Consider the following 21,109-nt stretch of genomic DNA (forward strand, 5'->3'; position numbering starts at 1 on the left):
AGGAGTAAATTTGTATTTACTTAAAAGTAGGGCTACCGTATTGATTTTTTAATTATGGCTAGTAAATTTTTAAAATCACTGATCCCATGGCTACTGAATTTTTATTAAAATTCTACAAGCCCTGCATGAAGGTTTGTTCGCAGCAATTGCCCATGGCAACCATCAATACCGTGGAGATTGCTGTGGACATTTTAATTTTATATGGCACTTTTTTGTCTTGGACTACATTCAATTTGTTTTTTCAAAGGCATGTTTCTTTGCTGTGTAAATTTTTTTAATTGCCAGGGTTGTTATTTCAATGTCTATAATGTGAATTTAGAACTTACCACACACTGAGGCGTCTGGCAGGATTTTGTAACACAGTACAGCTCGTAACGGAAACCTGAAAACATATATGAGAGTCCCTTTATTTATAAAGAACCATATAATAAAATGAAAAAAAAAGCAATTGTTACATACATGTACCTGTAGCCCAGGGCCCTGTTCCACGAAGCGATCTTAGCCCTAAGGTTACCTTAAGCGCATAGCTACCCTATGCACTTAAGTTGATCTTAGGGCTAAGATCGCTTCCTGGAACGGAGCCCTGGGCTTCTAGATTATGGTTGCCCCACTTCCATGGCTACTGATGTTCAATGTTGGGCTAGTAAATATCTACTACTGCCATGCTCAATGGCTAGTAAAAACCAAATTGTCAAATGCTGCATTTAAGTTTATTTTGTAAATAATATATGAATGTCCTGCTCCGACCCCCACCCCCACATCCTTAATGTTTTAAAGCTCTATATCCCTCTTTAGGTGACATATCCAATTATTTCTAGTACTTATTAGTAAAATTGTACTAACTTAAAGTAAAGTAGGCCTAATGAATTTTTAATCATGGCTATAGTAAATAAATTAAATCACTGATCCCATGGCTAGTGAATTTTATAAAAATTCTAGAAGCCCTGCTGTATCTTAAACTCTGTACTTTAAAATGTTATCAGCAAAGCCCACAGCCATTAAGTACATGTATATCGGAACACAGAAATATGAAATAGATACTTACCGTACTAATAATAACATTAAAAGTTCACATTTTATTTTTTTTTATTTTTTTGGTTCCAGACAATAACACTCATTAAGACAAAGTATCAATTGATATAAAATGATGTCATCAGAAATTAGTACCCTGACGATGTCATTTTAATATTCATCGAGAAATTAACAAACTCCCATTCTACGGCTGGACCAACGGGATGATGTTATATTTAATTGTAATGAATGTAAGTGAAATTTAATTGTTCTGGTGTGAACAAACCTTTAATGTAGTTCAGTGAATCTAGGATCACAACATCATCTTTGTTTAAGAGTCTGAAAATGTAAAAATAAAATAAAATAGGTTAAACATTTCTAGTGCTAGTACTACTAATTTAGTAGTATGCTACAAATATCCTTTTTCCATTTTCTTTTCAAGTTAACCTGCCTCGGTGGAGTCATGGTTAGGCCATCGGTCTACAGGCTGGTAGGTACTGGGTTCGAATCCCAGTCGAAAAAAAGAAATGTTTTATTTAACGACACACTCAACACATTTTATTTACGGTTATATGGCGTCAGATGAATCCCAGTCGAAGCATGGGATTTTTAATCCAGATACCGACTCCAAACACTGAGTGAGTGCTCCGCAAGGCTCAATGGGTAGGTGTAAACCACCTGCACCAACCAGTGAACCATAACTGGTTCAACAAAGGCCATGGTTTGTGCTATCCTGCCTGTGGGAAGCGCAAATAAAAGATCCCTTATTGCCTGTTGTAAAAGAGTAGCCTATGTGGCAACAGCGGGTTTCCTCTAAAAAACAGTGTCAGAATGACCATATGTTTGACGTCCAATAGCCAATGATGAAATAAAAAATCAATGTGCTCTAGTGGCGTCGTTAAATAAAACAAACTTCTTCTTTTTTCCAAGTTATTTTTGTGTTTATCCAATTAAGGTTCAAGCACGCAGTCCTGGACACACACCTCAGCTATCTGGGCTGTCTGTGCAGGACAGTGGGTTAGTGCTTAGTGAGACAGAAGTTGGTGTAGTGGTCCTACACACACCCACCTACCCACCTACCTACCTACCTACCTACCTACCTACCTACCTACCTACCTACCTACCTACCTACCTACCTACCTACCTACCTACCTACCTACCTACCTACCTACCTACCTACCATCGCTAAAACCAGTCCTGAGCTTTTGAAAAACCATGGCAGGTAAAAAATTGCACACCTCAAAACACTCCGGCATGTGAAAAATAATACTCATCAAAATGCTAAGGCTAGTGAAAACTAAGCATAATAAATTTATGAAGTAACGTGCGTGGTTTTTCATACTTTCCTGACTGAAATTACATGCGTTGTATGAGCAAGATAGCACTCGCGCAACTTAAAAGACAAGATCTGTAAAACTTGCTCTGCAAACCCAGTACATGTACCTACCAGTCTTGTCTGATGGCCTGACCAAGACATCACCGAGGCTGGTCAAAAATATCCATGTATGATACTGAGCTGAGACGAAACATGTACTATTGTAATTTCTATAGCATGGTGGATATGGAGTGATATTTTACATATTAATAATATATCAGGGGTTTTATAAAAGTTTTAAATTAAAATGTTGAATTATTTAGGGTTTATCCCCGTCGGTGGGCTCATTGGGCTATTGGTATATCAAAGGCTGTGGTATGTATTATCTTGTCTGTGCGATGGTGCATATAAAAGATACCTTGCTGCTAAGAAGACTGATGCTGGGTGTCAAACCGATGTTGTGCAAACTGACATGCAATGCCAGACAGAGCCATCTGTGTTAACTGATAAATGCTGTCAAACTACATCACTAACTTCTATGGATGTACATGTACAAACCACACCAACTTTTTCAACTTCAATGGATGCAGAAATACAAATGACACAACCATCTCCACCTTCCATGGATGTTGTAATACAAAAGGAACAAACTAAACATATTCCAGTAGTTGTAGAGAGCAGTAATGTCAGTGTGTTGCATACAGACAAAAACAAATCAACAGATACTGAACACAACATTAACAATGATTTGGACACAAAGTCTACAACTTCAAACAAGGATTATAAAAGGAAAGGCAAAAACACTTTGATAATAGGATCCTCCATTTTAAAAGGAATAAAACCTAGAGGCCTGAGTGATACCGACGTGTTAACCATCAGGGGTGCAACAATTGACAGAATAGCTGGTGAGTTAATGAAACGGGACCTGTCAAGCTACAAGAACATCATCCTCCAGGTAGGAGGAAATGATATTGCAAGATACAGAAGTCTACAGAACTTTGAAGAAGACTACGAGAGTTTATTGTATGCAGCTAGGGCATTTGCAAACAAGGATGCCAATATCATTGTATCAGGACTCTTACCAAGGTCAGACATTTGTGTTCATGATGCAAATATTGTACTAGAAAATCTGTGCAACTTTTTGTGTATAATGTTCATTCCCCAGTTTGTAACTATTGCAGAGAGTGAGTACAGCATGTATTTTGTAAGAGATGGAATACATCTGAATAGAAAGGGCACATCGAGGTATCTGAAGAACATCAATAACATTATTGGAATTATGAAAACTGCTACTGCAACAAAGACCTGCATAAACTGTGGGGAACATAATCATGACACTGGATCATGTAGGTTTGGGCGAAAATTAAAATGTCATCATTGTGGTTTGTTTGGACATAAAGGAAAATTTTGTCGACACTTCTGAAGATTTGGCAAGGAAGAACAAGCCAAAAACATAACTGTCACAAACAGATGTAATACCACAGTGAACTGTTCTTACTATAATCTGTTTAGATGTGCATGTATTGCTAATGCAAACCATGTTTTGGGGCCTGTTTCAGGTCAGAGGGATAAAATATCATCGGACTCAACAAGTGACTTAAATTTGATTAGTGCGAAGTGTGTGGTGGGAAGATTAGTTAGCGCATCCAGTGTGGTTAATGAAGACAGTGCTCTTCATTTATCATTAAAAAACAGATTCGACACACTGAGTTCTCTGTGTCAAGAATGTGATAATTGTATCTGTATTTGTAATTCCCCTGATTTGCCAGTAACACTGGAAGAAAACAGCTGTTGTCCTTTAACTTCAATTAATGCCAGTTGTGTAATTAAGAGATTAGTAGAGGTGACTACCAGATTACATACCTCGCCCCTATCCTTCGTTTATACTATTAGTGATCCTGCTGATACAAACTGTGACACTTCACACCCTGGGTGTTTAGTAACTTCCTCTGTGGACTGTGTAAATAACACTCTCTGTGAAAGGGATCAAACCCTTCCTCAGTCTCACCATGACTTTAGTGTCAGTCACAGATTAGCATGTGTGTGTATATATTTATTGTTACTTATCTCTTGTACATATGTTCTTTGTAATGAAACCCCCAATGTTCTATCCAATGATCCTATCAATGTATTCAATTTTACCTCCAAAGGTCTAAAAATATGCTCTCATAATGTAAATAGATTACAACACAAGTTAGATGAAGTAAGGTTTAACCTTCTTCATACTACATATCCCCCAGATATTCTTGGATGTTGTGAAAAAAATTTCACAAGTGACATTTTAAATGATCACATTTCAATACCTGGGTATACATTGATAAGAAAAGATAGGACCAGTGACTTAGGTGGGGGCTGGGCAATATATCTAAATGATGTTTTAACTTTTGAAAGAAAAACTGAATTTGAAGTAAGTAATATTGAAACATTATGGCTTGAGATCAAACCTACTTATAAAAAATCTTTTTTACTCTGTTTTAGCTACAGACCTCCAAAATCTCCCATTGCCTGGATTGATAAGCTTGAAGAGGAAATTAAGTTAGCAATGCATTATAATTCTGATATAATCCTCACTGGTGATTTTAACATTGATCTCCTGTTAGCAAATAACACACCTCAAAAATGGCTAAACATGTTAGAAATATACAATTTACAACAGATAATTACTGACCCAACACGGATAACACAAAATTCTAAAACTCTGATTGATCACATATATGTAACCAATCGTAGCAAAGTACAGGAATCTCATGTTGTTCAATACTCAATTAGCGACCATTATCCTGTTTGCTTTACAAGAAATGGCAAATTTCATACAAAACAAAATGCACACAATACTATTACCTACAGAAATTGTAAACATTTAAATGAGGAGTTTGTTAATGATTTACTAGATGCCCCATTTTATTCTGTGGAATTTGAGGAGGATCTAGATACTTGCTTAAAATTATGGTACAAAATTTTCAACAATGTATTAGACAAGCATGCCCCTTTAGTTATAAAACGAGTCAAGAGGAAAGAGCAGCCAGGTTGGTATTCCTGTGAAATAACACAAGCCAGACAGTTACGAGATAGATATCACAAGCTATGTATGTGGGATGAATATAAGGTGTGGAGGAACAAAACTAAACAAATTACAGACAAAGCCAAACAAAACTACTATTCTGCTGTGGTGAATGACTCTAGGGATCCAAAATCATTATGGAAATGTATCCATGAGCTAAATCTCCACATGTATCAAGTCCAGCAGAGCTGAAATCTGACAATGGAACAACACTTAAGGATAAGACCGACATAGCAAACAAATTTAATGACTTCTTTACTTCTTGTATTGAAAATTTGAGAACTAATTCTGGATATGATATGCCAAATCTCGAGAAAGTGGAACGTTTTGTAAAAGAGAGACTCCCAAATGAGGAAAAGTTTAAGATAGCTCCTGTACAAATAAATTATCTTTATAATGAGCTTAAGAACTTAAATGTCAATAAATCATCTGGAGATGACAACTTAGGTCCACGAATACTTAAGTTAGGTGCCTTGGCAATTGCTTCTTCGTTAACATTTATTTTTAACAAAATAATAAACAGTGGTATTTATCCACAATGTTTTAAAAATGCTAAAGTTACTCCAATTTTCAAGACTGGTGACAAAATTGAAGCTACAAATTATAGGCCAATATCTGTATTGCCAACACTGTCCAAATTAATAGAAAAACATATCTCCATGCAATTTTATGATTACTTAACAAAATTTAACCTTTTACACTCATCTCAATCAGGTTTTAGACCAAAACACTCATGCCAAACAGCACTTATTGATATAACTGATAAATGGTTACATGAAATGAATGAAGGAAATCTAAATGGAGTCATATTTCTTGATTTCAAAAAAGCTTTTGATGTTGTGGACCATTCAATTCTGATTCAAAAGTTAAACATTTATGGCTGCAAAGGGAATTCTCTTAACTTGTTCCAATCTTATTTAACAAACAGGACACAGCAAGTCACTATAGAAATGGCAACATCAGAACCTAAATCCATTATTTATGGTGTTCCACAGGGTTCCATACTAGGACCTCTTCTCTTTATACTGTACATAAATGATCTTCCACTATACATTGAACATTGTACCACAAGTATGTATGCAGATGATTCAACAATGTTCATGTCAGGGAAAACTGTTACTCAAATTCAAGATAAACTACAGCAAGATCTGAATAGTGTAGAAAAATGGTGTTCCTATAATAAAATGTTCATAAACACAAAAAAGACCAAATATATGACTATAGGAACAAGACAAAAAGTTACAATCCAAAATGATATTTCTCTTATAATAAATTCAGAACGTCTGCAACACACTGAATGCGAAAAACTTTTAGGAATTAAAGTTGATAATAATTTAAAATGGACAAATCAGGTTAAACATGTGTGTTCCCTGATCTCTAAACGTCTGTATCTGTTATCAAAAATCATTAGGTATTTAAATTTAGATGCAAGAAAACTTTTCTACAATGGGTATATTTTACCACTCATCGATTACTGCTGTGTAATTTGGGGAAACTGTAATCAGGATGGATTAGAACGTTTACTAAAACTGCAAAAGAGAGCTGCAAGGATGATATTAGATGTAGATCCTATTACTCCATCTGCCCCACTATTTAAACAGTTAAAATGGATGACAATGGAAACACGAATCCACTATCACAAATCTTTACAAATTTATAAATGTCTATACAATGAAGCCCCAAACTATCTTTCAAACTTATTAATATATGTTGGAGAAAACAATCCCTACAACCTTCGAAATGTAGAGGATAGAAATCTATTAATTCCAAAACCTAAAATGTCTTTATTTAAACATGCTTTCAGTTACTCTGGACCAGTACTTTGGAATAAATTGCCTAAAGCTATCCGATCATCGCCAAATACTGCTGTTTTTAAATATAGACTCAAGAAATATTTTCTAAAATAATATCATTTGTACATATGTTTATTGCCATATATGTATTTTCTATTTGTTCATAAATGTATGCATTGTAATTCTGTATTGTTCGTACCTGAGGGCCTCAGGGAAGATTAGCTTTTGCTAACTGTGTTACCCTCACTAAATAAAGAATTTATTATTATTATTATTATTATTAATCAAAAAGAGTAGCCCATGAAGTGGCGACAGCGGGTTTCCTCTCTCAATATCTGTGTGGTCCTTAACCATATGTCCAATGCAGGGCTCACGCTGTCGTTTGCCAAAGTCGCCAATTGCGAAGAAAAAAAAATGCGAAAGAATTTGCGGTTTGACGAAAAAATTTGCCAACGATCCCCCCCCCCCCCCCCCCGATCTCGATTTTTGGAACCAAACATTTTCAACCAGTTTTGTTCAGTTGGACGCCATATAACCGTAAATAAAATGTGTTGAGTGCATAGTTAAATAAAACATTTCCTTCCTTGAAGTTAGGAGATAGAAAAAACACATTTCCAGGCTTTGTTTTGGCAATGCCTGAATTTTGTACATAGCCTAATAATTTAAATACTGTTTCAGATCAAGTTTAACGTTCATTGTGATTTACCCTTAGACTTATGGCCCTTGAACGTAGGAGATATGAAAATGTGTTGGGTCTGGTTGGGGACATGTATTACTATTTATATTTTTTTTTATGAGCAAATTTTCATTTTTATTTATTTTGGTAGTGACTGGGGGGCAAAGAAAAGTAAAAGTTTTTTGGAAATAACAAAAAAAATTAATTTTTGTTTGCAATTTAGAAAACAATCGGCTCAAAAATAAATAACTTGTAGTAAATTTCATAGCATTAAAAAAGGCATTTCCTGTGGCCCAGTGTGGGACAGATTATATACTATAGATAGTGTATTTAGTTTTTTTTAAATAAATTATTAAACAAAATTATTTTAAAAATAAAGAAGCAACAAATAAAGAGTATGAGTGAAAAGTCTTTAAGATCTGCAAAAAAACCCAACAACAAATAAATACAGCTTTTCATTAAAAAAAAGATATATATTTTTATATTTTGTTTGCTTAGTCAAAGGGAAATAACTCTTACAAACCTCTGGACAGCTGATTTCAGAGTGCCACGGACTTGTTTTTCTTCACGTGATTCTGAAAACAAATTGTTATCACTATTGAAAAGACTTAGGATCAAAGTACATATTGTAACAGAGTTAATATAGTTTTGATTCCAAGAAAGGTAAAAAGATTGTTATTGTTAACTCCATTTATTTTAGGTTTTTTGTTGATTGCGAGTGTCACATGGATGATGGATTCTACTGAAAAATACCTTAAAAAATACCTGCGTAAACTTTGTTTCTGTTTACCCCCAGAGAGTGATCACTGACAACGTTAACATTGCGATCGGGATATTTTTCGATTATATAAGTCTTTAATTCCGCAACTCGCAAGGTTTTACCGCTAGCTGGTAAGCCACAAAACAAAACAAATGGCATGTCGTCCGCTGCCGATATAAACCGGAAGTTTTGCAATAAAATGGAGTTGTCCTACCATTATAAACAAACAATATTATCTAATAAACTAGTTCTGCATTGCTCATCAGTTCACGAAATGTAAGAATTCCAGTCAGTAGGTATAACAGACGTGATGGAAGCTAAAGTGGGGGAACTAAAGCTGTGCAAAATATTGGGAATAAGCTTGTCACCTTAGGCAATATGGTGCTAATCCAAAATGTAAATTTAAAAATGAAGAAAACTAATGACGACATCATGTGGATCTCCAGATAGTGGAGGAATGTAATATAGAAGAAGAAGAAGACGAACTTCCAGGTAATCGACAGTACTTTCGTTGGCAGGTGGGATGAAATGGTACTAGGACCAGTTTGTCTCCAGTATCAAAATCATCTTGTGAGTATTTTCACAAAAGAAAGACGAATCATTAAACATGACGTTTTGGCCCCGGTGCATAATCGGTACCAAACCATTACGACCCCAGGGTTTGCCCCCTTATGTTTTTTTTAAAGTGACAGACCCCAGTGGCAGTTTTAACCTGTGAACATTGACACAAATTTTGGTTAATCAACACACCTGTAACACATTTAGGTTAAGTTACAGTAGAGTCTGTGACGTTAAAACGGGGAAGTACCCGTAAAATAGATGGAGCTTGACTCCATAACGGTTACTTCTCAGAGGTATCCTCGAAGGATTGTGAACTGTCCTACTAACGGGAAAATGGCTACAACGCACACACATTGTAATCGCACAATTAATTTGATTATTTCATATATTACCTTATTCAATTAACTACAAATATCAATTAATAAAATGTTTATAACCATACAAGTGTATTCCATCGATAGATAAAACACATGCCACAGTTGAATGTGTACATTCCAAGGCCTGGATTGGAAAGTGTCCTATAGGTAAAGAATGGCTTCTATAATTCATTTTTGTTGAAATAATATGTACGTCACATGACCTGACCCAAAGATGAAAGCATGCTAGACGTGACAGCGACAGGATTCTTTCGCTGTTGACAAGTGCTGATTATTTAGATGTAGGTAGGTGTTAATATAGCATATGATTTTAATCGATGCTACTATTTAAAATAACGATCGTGTATAATGCATTTTATATAAAAATAACTTCTTACCTGTATGTTTTTTTCTGGGTTTTTTCTTTATCGGTAGCAAGTACTTTCTGGTTCAGAATTATTGTTTTGTTAAAGTTCACGCATGCGCAGATTCGCAATAAACAAACCGTACACTTTTTAAAAATATGAAAAACTGCATTTCGTGGTATTAGAAACACCAGGATGACCAGAAACAGTTAGGATGTACAGAAATTAAAAATCTAAACAAAAAAAATCTAAGTAATGTCAATGTGTCTTGATTTAAATTATCAAAAATGGCTCAAATAGTGAAAAATATGCTGCAGTGTTTAAAAACTAGGGTCTGTCACTTTAATGTAATAATTATATGATTAAATATGATGAAATTAGGCCCATAAAAAAAATCATTAGTTTATCATCATTGTCCCCTGTAACGAGGACAGAGTTGTTTTATTGTGTGTTTTGTTTTGTTTTTGCCCCCCACCCCTACTGCTAAATATGTAACTCAGAACTAGTTTGACAGGGATGATGGTCAGTAGACCAGTATTTTAAATATGTTGGTGTTTTTTAATTACATCAATATTTAAATGCTTCACTTTGTTTACATCTCCCTACAATAACAATAAAAAATTGTGCATGACATTTCCATTTCTTTCTCATTATATTTGCATGAATTACAGGGTCAACTATTCTTACGTTAAAAAAAATAAATAAAAAAATGACTTCTTCTTTTTTTTGATTTGCCTAATATGTTTGTGTGCATGTTGAAAAAAAGTTTTTGTTTTTTTTCCAGGCAGACCACCATTAGCAAGTTAGAGTTGTTGCAGATTACAACCATCTGTTATGGATATAACAAATTTAGAATCTTCCTTAGAGCAGTACCGTTCTCAGCTCCTTCAAGTAGACCAAACCCTTCAGGCTGTTGGAGTCAATGATGATCTACAAAAACTGAAAACTGATCTTGTTGAGCTAATCAAACTCACTGAGGACAGTTTGCTGTCTCTGAAGAAGAGTGAACTGTTAAACCAAATCGAGACGATTGAGACAAAATCTGATACATGTGACGGCTTAGACGAAGAGTATGCTGCATTTCTGGCAGCAACTAGCGATGCAGCTGAACCATGTGGATCATCCAGTCAACCAAACCAGACTGAATGTGCCGACATCACTACGGAGCCAGCTGTTACCAGTGAAGATGTAGAGAAGTCGTTTTCTCAGTTGGTGGGAATGAAGTGTCGGGCGCCCTTCTCTCAGGACTGGGGTGACTTCAGCTACCACAATGCTCTCATTCTGTCGGTGCACACAGCAGAAGATGAAACTAGGCCCAAAATCTGTGTGCTGTTTTGCAATCCTTTGCATATGTCAATGGTGCCCTGCAAGTATTTTATTTCTGGAAATTGCAATTTTGGTGATGACTGTAGATTTTCTCACGGTCATTTAGTTTGTATTGAAGAGCTGCAGGAATTTATGGATCCTGATTTTAGTAAGCTCCGTGTTGCAGGGAAATGTCTTGCTCTCTGTGAAGAAGATGACGTTTGGTATCCTGCTACAGTCGTAGAATTGGAGAATGACACAGTAACCGTGTCATTTGTTGCTTCAGACATCACAACATCGATTCCTGTACAAAATGTCCTCCCAGTCGAACACACAGAATCGGAAGATGATTCGTCCAGTAGCTCAGATTCAATGAATTCAGATGACGACCATGAATTCTTCAACAGTCATACAGTAAATGAGAATAAAACAATGCCTTATGGTCCATCAGATGTAACACAACAGTTTGCGGACTGGGAAAAGCATACAAAGGGAATAGGTTCAAAGCTGATGATAAAAATGGGTTATGTTATGGGGAAAGGACTTGGTGTCAGTGGTGAAGGACGCACTGATCCTGTGCCGATGTTGGTGCTACCACCAGGAAAATCTTTGGACAAGATTATGGAACTGAAGGCTGCATCGGGGAACAATGATATCTTTGATGCTATGAAAAAAATTGAAAAGAAAAAGAAAGCAGCTGATAAAAAAGCAGAATTGGACGCAAAAAGACCAAAAGAAGACATATTTGATTTCATCAACAGCAAACTGCATGGGAAAAAAGGAAATATTGAGGAGCTTGTACACCATCATCATCATGGTCAACGTGTTGCAAGGAAAACAGAACACATAGTAGCCAGGGATCTGGATAAGAAAAGCGACAAACACATCAATATACAGTCGTTGAAAACTCAAGAAGAAATACACAGTGTTGAGAAGAAGTTGAAGCATCTCCGAGAGTCTCTGGCTCGCAATGAACACAAAGACAAGAAAGTGGCAAAGCACTTCACAGAAAAGATTTCAGCAATGACAGAATATCTGCAGAAATTACAGTCTTCTGAAAAAGCTATAGAACAACACAAACAAAAGAGAAAAGATCATCGAAAGTTGGCTGTATTTTAAAGATTGTATTTAACAAAGACATGTCTTACTATTTATTTTGGCATTATGATATAGATTGATTTTACATATTAAATAGTGCTAAATGTATTAATCATTCAGTCTTATAAATTTTATGTGATCTGTTGAATAATTATTAACACTTATAGTTACCATCAAAGGAAGTTCATATATGTAACAGATAAGTCTACATGAGTACATCATCAGAAGGGATTCGAACCACAGACCCTCTGTATAAGAGCCAACTAAGCTAATAAGGAAATCACCAGAAGCTACTGGTTAGGTCAGATGAGGTCATAGGGTTTTGCATGCACACTCCGAACAAGCCGCTGTAGTACACGCCTGTCGTGGGCGCAGCTGTCAACTTGCGCCGGCTCCTTCGTTTAGGACCGGAAGTGGTTGGAGGGTGGGGTGGAAGGAGGAGAATGCCCGCGCTTGGCAAGTGCAAGAGAGCACAAGCAGACTGACCAGGGTTGGTAGTGGTCGGTGAAGCTACTTGCAGTAGGAGCATGTTAGATTGATCAACATCGACTTGACTTGACATAGGGTTTTACATGCAAGTTCAGAACAAGCTGTTGTAGCATATGCTTGTAATGAGCGCAAGTGTTGGCTCACACCAACTCTTCTGTCCATGACAGAACAATGCTATTTTACATGACATGGGCGTACTACCACCCATTTTTGTGGGGGGGGGGGGGGTGCCCGAATTAAATGAAAATTTTCAAATCTGGATAACAACAATTATTTATATTAGCATTACTGCCGAACAGTTATACATGGTTGCATATGAATCACTACGCATTTTTACATGGATAAAGACTAATATTGTGGTTAGAATGATGGTAATATACATGTGTATGAGCTCATTTTGCCCAAACATCTCTATAGTTTTTTCCTAAATTTGAGGATTTTCACCAGCACCAGTTCCCCCCGTCTTGTATACTTATGTAAATTACTAGTATATAATATAGTGGAGAATAATGGAACGCTGGACAGATTTGAATATTTGAAGTAGTTCACAATATTACTCCACTCATAAATAATTTACATACTTTTCTCTTTCTGTTTTTTTGTGGGTGTTTTTTTTTTTTGGGGGGGGGGGGCTGGATTTAGCTCAGTCGGTTGAGTGTTCGCTTGAGGTGCTTGCATCGCAGGATCGAACCATCCACCTGATTGGGAGTTTTCTCGTTCCAACCAGTGCACTACAACTGGACAAAGACCGTTGTATGCGCTTTCCTGTCTCGGAAAGTGCATATAAAAGATTCCTTGCTGCATTAGGAAAAATACAGTGGGTTTCCTCTCTTGACTATGGGTCATAATTACCACATGTTTGACATCCAATAGCCGATGATTAATTAATCAGTGTGCTCTAGTGGTGTCGTTAAACACAACAAACCTTTCTTTTTTTCGGGTGGGGGAGAAAAGAAAAGACTAGCACACTAGACTCCACATTGAACTCCACTAGATTTTCTGGCAGGGGGGGGGGGGGGGGGGGGTCTAGTCTGACGAGCAATTTACCAATTGTTGACAGAGTTATGGCCCTTGAACTTAGGAGATACAAAAATATGTTTTCCGGACATTTTTTTTCATAATGCCTCAAGATATTGAGGTGAGATTTTGTGGCTTTTTCGTGTAGTGTTACAGACCAAGTTTAACTTTCCTGGTTATGGCCTTTGAACAATTTTAAAATATGCTTTACCGTGATTTATGTATTGCATTATACTTTCCTCCACAGCTCTTTGCACTGTGGTTTTACATAATGATATAAATAATATTTTCATATACTTACCTTTTGTGACACCCAATAGCCGATGTGTATTTTTTTTGCTGGGGTATTGTTAAACGTTCATTCATTCACTGAACTTAAGGGATATGAAAATGTGTTGGGGGCCGGTAGGGGACATGTATTGCTTTAGCAATTCTCTCATAATGCTATTTAAAAATAAAAATATGTCACCGCTGTAGTGACTGTAGTAATTTTGCCTTAAAACAGAGAGGGGGAGGGAGGAAGAAGAGAGAGGGGGAGAGAAGAAGAGGGAGAGACGCGGAGCGAGGGGGGTGAGGGAGAAAGAGAGACACTGATTGGGAGAGAGACAGACAGCCAGAGAGACAGACAGACGGAGACGGAGAGGGGGGAGATTCATCACTAGTATTTTAGTCCCCTACCGATCCAAGTCCCCTCATGTCCTGTCAGGGGTTAAGCCCGGGATAGGCGTGCCTGAACCTTAATTGGACATGGTTGCGTAAATAAAGTTATACTCTTATACATCAGTTGGTGAGAACACTATTTGCTATTTATAACACATACAAATACCACACACACGTGTGATAACCATGGGCGTCGATCGGTGGGGGACGCGTCCCCCTCACTTTTCAATGCCGAGGGGACAATATATAAGTGTCTCCCCCCCACCCCCACCCCCTTTTTCGTTTAGCAAAAGCAACAACACCACCAACAAAAACGGCAATAACGAAAAACAAATGAAAACAAACAAAAATTAAAAGTTTAACCACTGATGTGTAGCTTTGTGATTTTATTGACATTCCTTTATCAAGAAAGAAAGAAGTGTTTTATTTAACGACGCACTCAACACATTTTATTTACGGTTATATGGCGTCAGACATATGGTTAAGGACCACACAGATTTTTTTTTAGAGGAAACCCGCTGTCGCCACATGGGCTACTCTTTTACGACAGGCAGCAAGGGATCTTTTATTTGCGATTCCCACAGGCAGGATAGCACAAACCATGGCCTTTGTTGAACCAGTTATGGATCACTGGTCGGTGCAAGTGGTTTACACCTACCCATTGAGCCTTGCGGAGCACTCACTCAGGGTTTTGAGTCGGAATCTGGATTAAAAATTCCATGCCTCGACTGGGATCCGAACCCAGTACCTACCAGCCTGTAGACCGATGGCCTGCCACGACGCCGGTTTCCTTTATCACTCACACACACTAACACGTCGTCCCCCCCCCCCCCCCCCCCCCACACACACACTTTTAAAGACGGATTGACGGCCATGGTGATAACAATTTAAAGACGTGCTGATCACGGGAGCCATGCCATCCATGTCCTGTAGTATTTTATATTTATTGACGTTGTTTACAGAGGCGGATCTATGGGGGGGGGAGGGGTCCGCCCCCTCCCCTAAATTTGCGACAGTTATATATATATATATATTTTTATTTTTTTACGATCTCCCTCCAAACCTCCCCCAAATTTCTCTTGGCATTTCGCCTTATGCCCCCCCCAAATGGATTTTCCAGATCCGCCACTGGTTTAAATCGCGATTACATTAAAATCCTGTTTTGTGACTTAGGTTTTCAGTATATTACTATACGTTATACTATACGTTATTAGCCGTAAACATACAGTTTATAGGCATTGCCAACATTAATCTATAATACATATAATTATCATTAAAAGGGGACGCAATTTACATTGTATGCAAAGTGATGAAAGTATTCAATATAAAATGTAATAATTATTATTAATAGTTATCAACATTGAATACTGCCGTAATGTTATGTCAATTATACCCTTTCCAGAGGCGGATCTGGTGGGAGGGGGCAGCCCCCCCCCCCCCCCCCCCCGTAAATTTTGCTATAGTTATAATTTTATTCTGTATTTTAAAAAAAATACGATCTCTCTCCAAACCTCCCCCAAAGTTCCTTTTGCATTCGACCTCATGTCCCCCCCCCACCCCAAATGGATTTTCTGGATCCGCCACTGCTTTCTCCCCGCTAAGAATTCAACGAAGTTCGCGTTAATATTTAGAATGCATTAGCACACTACTTGTTTATGTTTCTTTTTAGCCAATGGGATGCATAGCCTGACAATTTGGCGGGAAATAGAAAAGGCGGTAAAAGTGTCCACAAAGGTTATGCATGCAATCCATACCGATATAATCAATCGGAGCGAATTTGAGCCGCATCAGAAGAAAGCCCGCACGATGCCAGCTGAAGACGTTACCCTTGAGTTTGCCAAACTAACCGACAACGCCTTCACTCCTACCAGAGGATCAAAGGAAGCCGCTGGATACGATTTATATAGGTAGGCCCACACATCGGAATTCATGTACAAAAAATAATAGTAAAAAATTAAAAATTCAGTCGCGGGTCTACGATTTTTTAATGGAAGAAGTTTAGGTTCCGAAGTTTGTTTTCTTCAACGACACCACTAGAGCACATTGATACAGTGATATCCGGTGTATCCACGCACCTAAGCATTCAAATACCATTTTCTATGTATATGAACACTTGAATACTTGTCACCAATGAAGCAGTGCATAATCTGAGATACACTATAAATTGTTTCATGTCTGTAGTAAATAAACATTTTAAAATGGTGCATAAATGTAGGCACCCCTTGTATCCAAAACGATTTGCATGTCCGGTGATACGTATCCAAAAGCTTACCGCCCTGTGCAGAGCCGGCTCGCAGTTGCTGTGTATGCAAGGTCCCGGCAGCCATATTCTCGGAACCGAACATACGGGTACTTCGACCCCTTGCCGCCATTGTTTATCACGTGACGCGGTGAAGCTTCTCCTTAGTTACGTATGGTTTGATAGTAAAATGAGGCAACTTTGGTCGATCATTTACAACAGTTAACGGTGACGATGCCCAACACATGTTGTGCAGTTGGCTGCATAAACCATAACATGATGTTAAAAAAAAATATCGTTTTACAAATTTCCAAAAGAAGAGACTAGGGCCGCTTGTGGGTAGGGTCATTAAAACGACAAAACTGATGAATTCCATGGCTTCTCTCACAGAATGTGACTACGTTGACTTTAATGTTGTTGCTTGTTGACACCAACAGAGATTAATTTAGAAAACAAAATGGTTAAAGCATGTGCAGTGATAAAAATCCCACATTATACTGTAAATAAAATACACAATTCCATCGTCTTCCATGAACCCCCCCCCCCCCCCCCCTCAACAAAACGATGCATCCAGTTCTTGAATAAAGAGTATATTCCTTTATCATTAAATTTGTGTGGTCTTTATTTTTCATTTAATCTTAGTTGCTTGGATATTATCTATACTTGTATTTATTTTGCTATACCACAGCTACTACATCTTATTTATTTATTTTTTAATTTTAAAATAAAAGTTTATACTGCTAAATTACACACGTATAATAATTATAATATAGGCCTAAATTCTTTTTTAAACTTTAATTATATATATTTTTTTTTTTTGCAAATGTGTCTATAGCAGGCCTGCAGTAAGAAAATATAGGTCATCCCCACCCCCACCCCCCTCTCCGTGTGTTTAGTATTTACTTTGGTGCAGAGGGTAAATAATGTGTGTGCCTTTGTTTCAGTATATATATATATATATATATATGCCACATTTCTAGGGAAATCACTAAAATGTGTAAAGGCATGGTAGACCCAAACACTTTTGGGGCATTTTCACCATTTTAGGGGCACTTTTTTTTCTATATAATGCTGGTCAACTCTTCCCAAAACCAGCTTGCCCCAATGGTTGGTATAAACTCGTCCTGAACAGTTTCCAACTTAACTCAGTGTTTGGTTATCTCGCCCCAATTTTGACATTACTGTCCGTAAATAATTGTAACAAATTTGGGGAAACACTGAACAACATCATTAAACATTTTGTTCTTATATTGGGAAAGCCTTAATATTGGAAAACAATAATCTTATTATTTAATAATGACAATCTACAATTTGATGGTGTATCAGTGTTCTCGCTGGGTGAAAATTAAAGCAGGGCAGCCGCACGATGACACACCCTTCAAAAAAAAGGGGGGGGGGGGACATGGTTACCATATTGTTGTGTGTTGGTAGACTTCCGCATACTCCTTATTTTGCCAACAAAAAAGTGCCAAAAAGTTTATACAAAATACAAGCAGACACGTCTTTTAACTGAACTGAAGATGTTATCGGTCTTACAATCATGGGCAGTTCCGGTTTTGCTGAACTGATCAAAGTTTTAATATTATTATTTTAATAAAGATTTCAAGATATTTTTTGTTATTTCCATCTTCATCGAATGAATTGATTGCTGTGATAAAATATTATCATCAGCTGATAAAAAGTAGATTCATTTTTGTAAAGGCGGTGTATATATTATTTGGCACTCAAGATAAATGATTTTAATGATAAACACTACCACTTCTGTTGTTTTTATAAGCAGTGATATCCCCCCAAAATTAAAAGTTTACAATATTTTGAATATGCTGAATAAACAGAAATGACTGAAAGTAAAAATCATCAGTTATGACCAATTATATCTGCAATTGAAGACAAAATATCAGACGATAATTAGTGGAAACAAAAAACAGAATTACCGTTCTGATCACGTGACAAATTTGGCTGGAAATAAGTGGGGGGTTTTCAATTGGAGATTGTAAAAGATAAAAAAAAATTCATTGCTCAAATAAAAAATAACTTTTATTGTGTGCATTAAACATACAAATGTTTCTGCCAGAAAGAAATTTTTGGGTATGGTGCTATGGAATTGAATGCAATTACAATCAACAGGGGGTCGGGGGGGGCCTCACCTAGAAAGACAATGGGTTAAGTTTAGAATTAGGGTTAAGAAAATCATACATTAATCAGGGATTTACCTTGTTTTTCTGAAATGGGAGTCCCTTGGACTCACCTCTTTCTTTTCTGGGGGTCCCAACCTGAACACAAAGGGTCCCAAAACCACACAAACGACAGAGCTGCAGACAACAAATCACGTGTATACTATATGTTTCATTAAAGTAAATTTAACAAGCTGTGTTGTTTTTCCTTTCGGGAAATCGATGTCGGTATTCATTGTTTATTTTTTCAAAATCAACATTTCACTTTGATCTGTATAATTATTTGAACCATTTCCTGCAAGCTAAATGACACTCACAATACCATGCGTTGTTTATGAATCGTGCTACTTGTTTGTTAATGCAAATCTGGACCCATATTCACAAAAAGGTGTAAATTTACGTCTACGACTAGCACTTACGTCTGCCCAAGATTTACGTTTACGTGCAAGAAGCACCTTATTCTCAAAGACGGTCGTAAATGTAAACGTAACTTAGTTGGACGTAAATCTACGATTTAACACTCACCGGAGAAATGAAAAATAAAAAACATTAGAAACGATGGCTACTGGGTGAATAACTAATGCGCAAAACTCAATTTCGTTTGTCGTCTGCTAACAACATCGCGAATGGCGAACCATGACATTTTGGTATTGGTGAGGATCCGCGTTTTGGCATGAACTTAAGGATATTTCTTAAAAAGGAAAAGATAACTCAGGAGAAATTGGCAGAGTCGAAAACATCCGTTCGATTACCAACAAAAATATATTAAATCCGTGGGCGTTCGCCATCGCAAACTGCTTCAATTATTGGAACTGCTGCCAGTTTTCGTAAATAATAGTAAATAACGGCGATCGTGCTTGATTTATTATATGAACACGACTTACGTGCAGCGTTAGTTGTAACTGGAGGCACTCTTATATTTACGTCCAACTTTACACGTAACTTACGTTTTCGTTGTTTCGTGAATAGCTCTTCAGTCGTAGATTTACGTTTACGTGTAAAACTAGGCTTATGATATTTTGTGAATATGGGTCAAGAACATTTAACCAATTTGATTTATTCGCCCGGGAATTTCCGATTGTGTTCGGCCTGTTGACGAGAAGTTCCGAATGATCGCAAATCCGCGATCTCTTTCCAGAAATTACCAACTTTACCCGATTAAGCGCAGCAAAGGATAAAGACACAGTGTTCCCAGAGATCAAAACTTTTTGTTTTCGATATGGGGAATCCCCATTTGAATAGGCAGTTTATAGGTAGAAAAGAAATAGTGTGTTACACAGAATGATCGATCTTTGATAGTGGACAGGGTTACTGAAAATGTCAGATATTTTATGCGTCCCACGGGACGCAGTATCTCTATTTTTGCGGATCCAGTTAAGTTTTAGTGTGTCCTATACGCAAGTTTTGTGCATCCGGTAAATCCCTGCATTAATGATAAGAGTAATTAATTTTGTTAAAAGGTTAACTTTAAAAAAAACATCTATAAAAGAAATCTGTGTATGGCGCCATACCCATTTTACCCTCTGGCAGAAACCCTGAGGTATGGGACAAAATGGAGGCTGTTAAAAATACTGTTAAATTACCTTACGGTAACTGTCGTAAAAGTTTCGTCAAATGCTTTTTTGTACACAATGCGACTTCTTATTTTTTTTCATGTCCAGTGTGCAGACTGATCATTGTGTTTTTTATGTGTGGAAAAAAGTGTGCATTTGGAAATAGCGGAGATAGGTGCTGTAAAATATAGTAGGGTGCTGGAAAATGAAAGAGGGGCGCAGAAAAATAAAGGTGGGCGGAGAACATGAAAGGAGGGTGACAAAATGCAGAAAGAACTCTCCAGTGTATTTTAGATTGATGATTATTCTCCATTTATCTCAACTATTGGCATTTACAAAATTACGGTAAATTACAATGAATTGTGAAACCTACTTTAAAAGTTGTCTTGTCAGTCTGTACCCATAAATATCTATTTGATTAGGGGTTTTTTTAATGTTTGTTTTACGACACCACTAGAGCACATTGATCAATTAATCATCGGTTATTGGATTTTAATCAAGGATAATTCAAGTGTTGAAAGGTTTTATGATGTTTTTATTTTTATCCTGTAAAATTACCAAATTAGTTTGAGTGGTTCTCTGTGACCCAATTCTACCCATTGCATGCCCATAGGATGGATTTTCAAAGTAGGGGAGGGCTTCATTTTTATCTAACATTTAGTCATTTACTTTCCAG

The 21,109-nt window shown here is 37.0% G+C and overlaps 3 protein-coding genes across 3 annotated transcripts in view; 2 read left to right on the forward strand and 1 right to left on the reverse strand.

Moving 5' to 3' along the window:
- LOC121373110 (protein KTI12 homolog) overlaps window positions 1-8,898 on the reverse strand; it is a 21,703-nt gene extending 12,805 nt beyond the window's left edge. Inside the window, exons 1-4 of the mRNA XM_041499559.1 lie at window positions 8,622-8,898; window positions 8,380-8,431; window positions 1,298-1,350; window positions 327-382 (exon numbers count right to left, since the gene is read on the reverse strand). Of these exons, the coding sequence (XP_041355493.1) occupies window positions 327-382; window positions 1,298-1,350; window positions 8,380-8,431; window positions 8,622-8,775 (315 nt within the window). The 5' untranslated portion in view covers window positions 8,776-8,898. The remainder of the gene's footprint in view (window positions 1-326; window positions 383-1,297; window positions 1,351-8,379; window positions 8,432-8,621) is intronic.
- The window catches only part of LOC121373111 (deoxyuridine 5'-triphosphate nucleotidohydrolase-like), a 27,057-nt gene continuing 14,330 nt past the window's right edge, over window positions 8,383-21,109 (forward strand). The window contains exons 1-2 of the mRNA XM_041499560.1: window positions 8,383-8,519; window positions 16,137-16,374. Coding sequence (XP_041355494.1) covers window positions 16,145-16,374 — 230 coding nt within the window. The 5' untranslated portion in view covers window positions 8,383-8,519; window positions 16,137-16,144. The remainder of the gene's footprint in view (window positions 8,520-16,136; window positions 16,375-21,109) is intronic.
- Window positions 9,041-12,409, forward strand: LOC121373662 (zinc finger CCCH-type with G patch domain-containing protein-like). Its single transcript, XM_041500376.1, has 2 exons — window positions 9,041-9,186; window positions 10,683-12,409. The coding sequence occupies exon 2, from the start codon at window positions 10,733-10,735 to the stop codon at window positions 12,320-12,322; it is 1,590 nt and encodes a 529-aa protein (XP_041356310.1). The 5' UTR covers window positions 9,041-9,186; window positions 10,683-10,732; the 3' UTR covers window positions 12,323-12,409.

The sequence above is a fragment of the Gigantopelta aegis genome, chromosome 5 (genome assembly GCF_016097555.1).
Source record: "Gigantopelta aegis isolate Gae_Host chromosome 5, Gae_host_genome, whole genome shotgun sequence".
In the NCBI taxonomy this organism is placed as follows: domain Eukaryota; kingdom Metazoa; phylum Mollusca; class Gastropoda; order Neomphalida; family Peltospiridae; genus Gigantopelta; species Gigantopelta aegis.

Bases quoted from the DNA above. Each gene is read 5' to 3' on its own strand.
- LOC121373662 (XM_041500376.1), top strand. From the start codon at position 10,733: ATGGATATAACAAATTTAGAATCTTCCTTAGAGCAGTACCGTTCTCAG.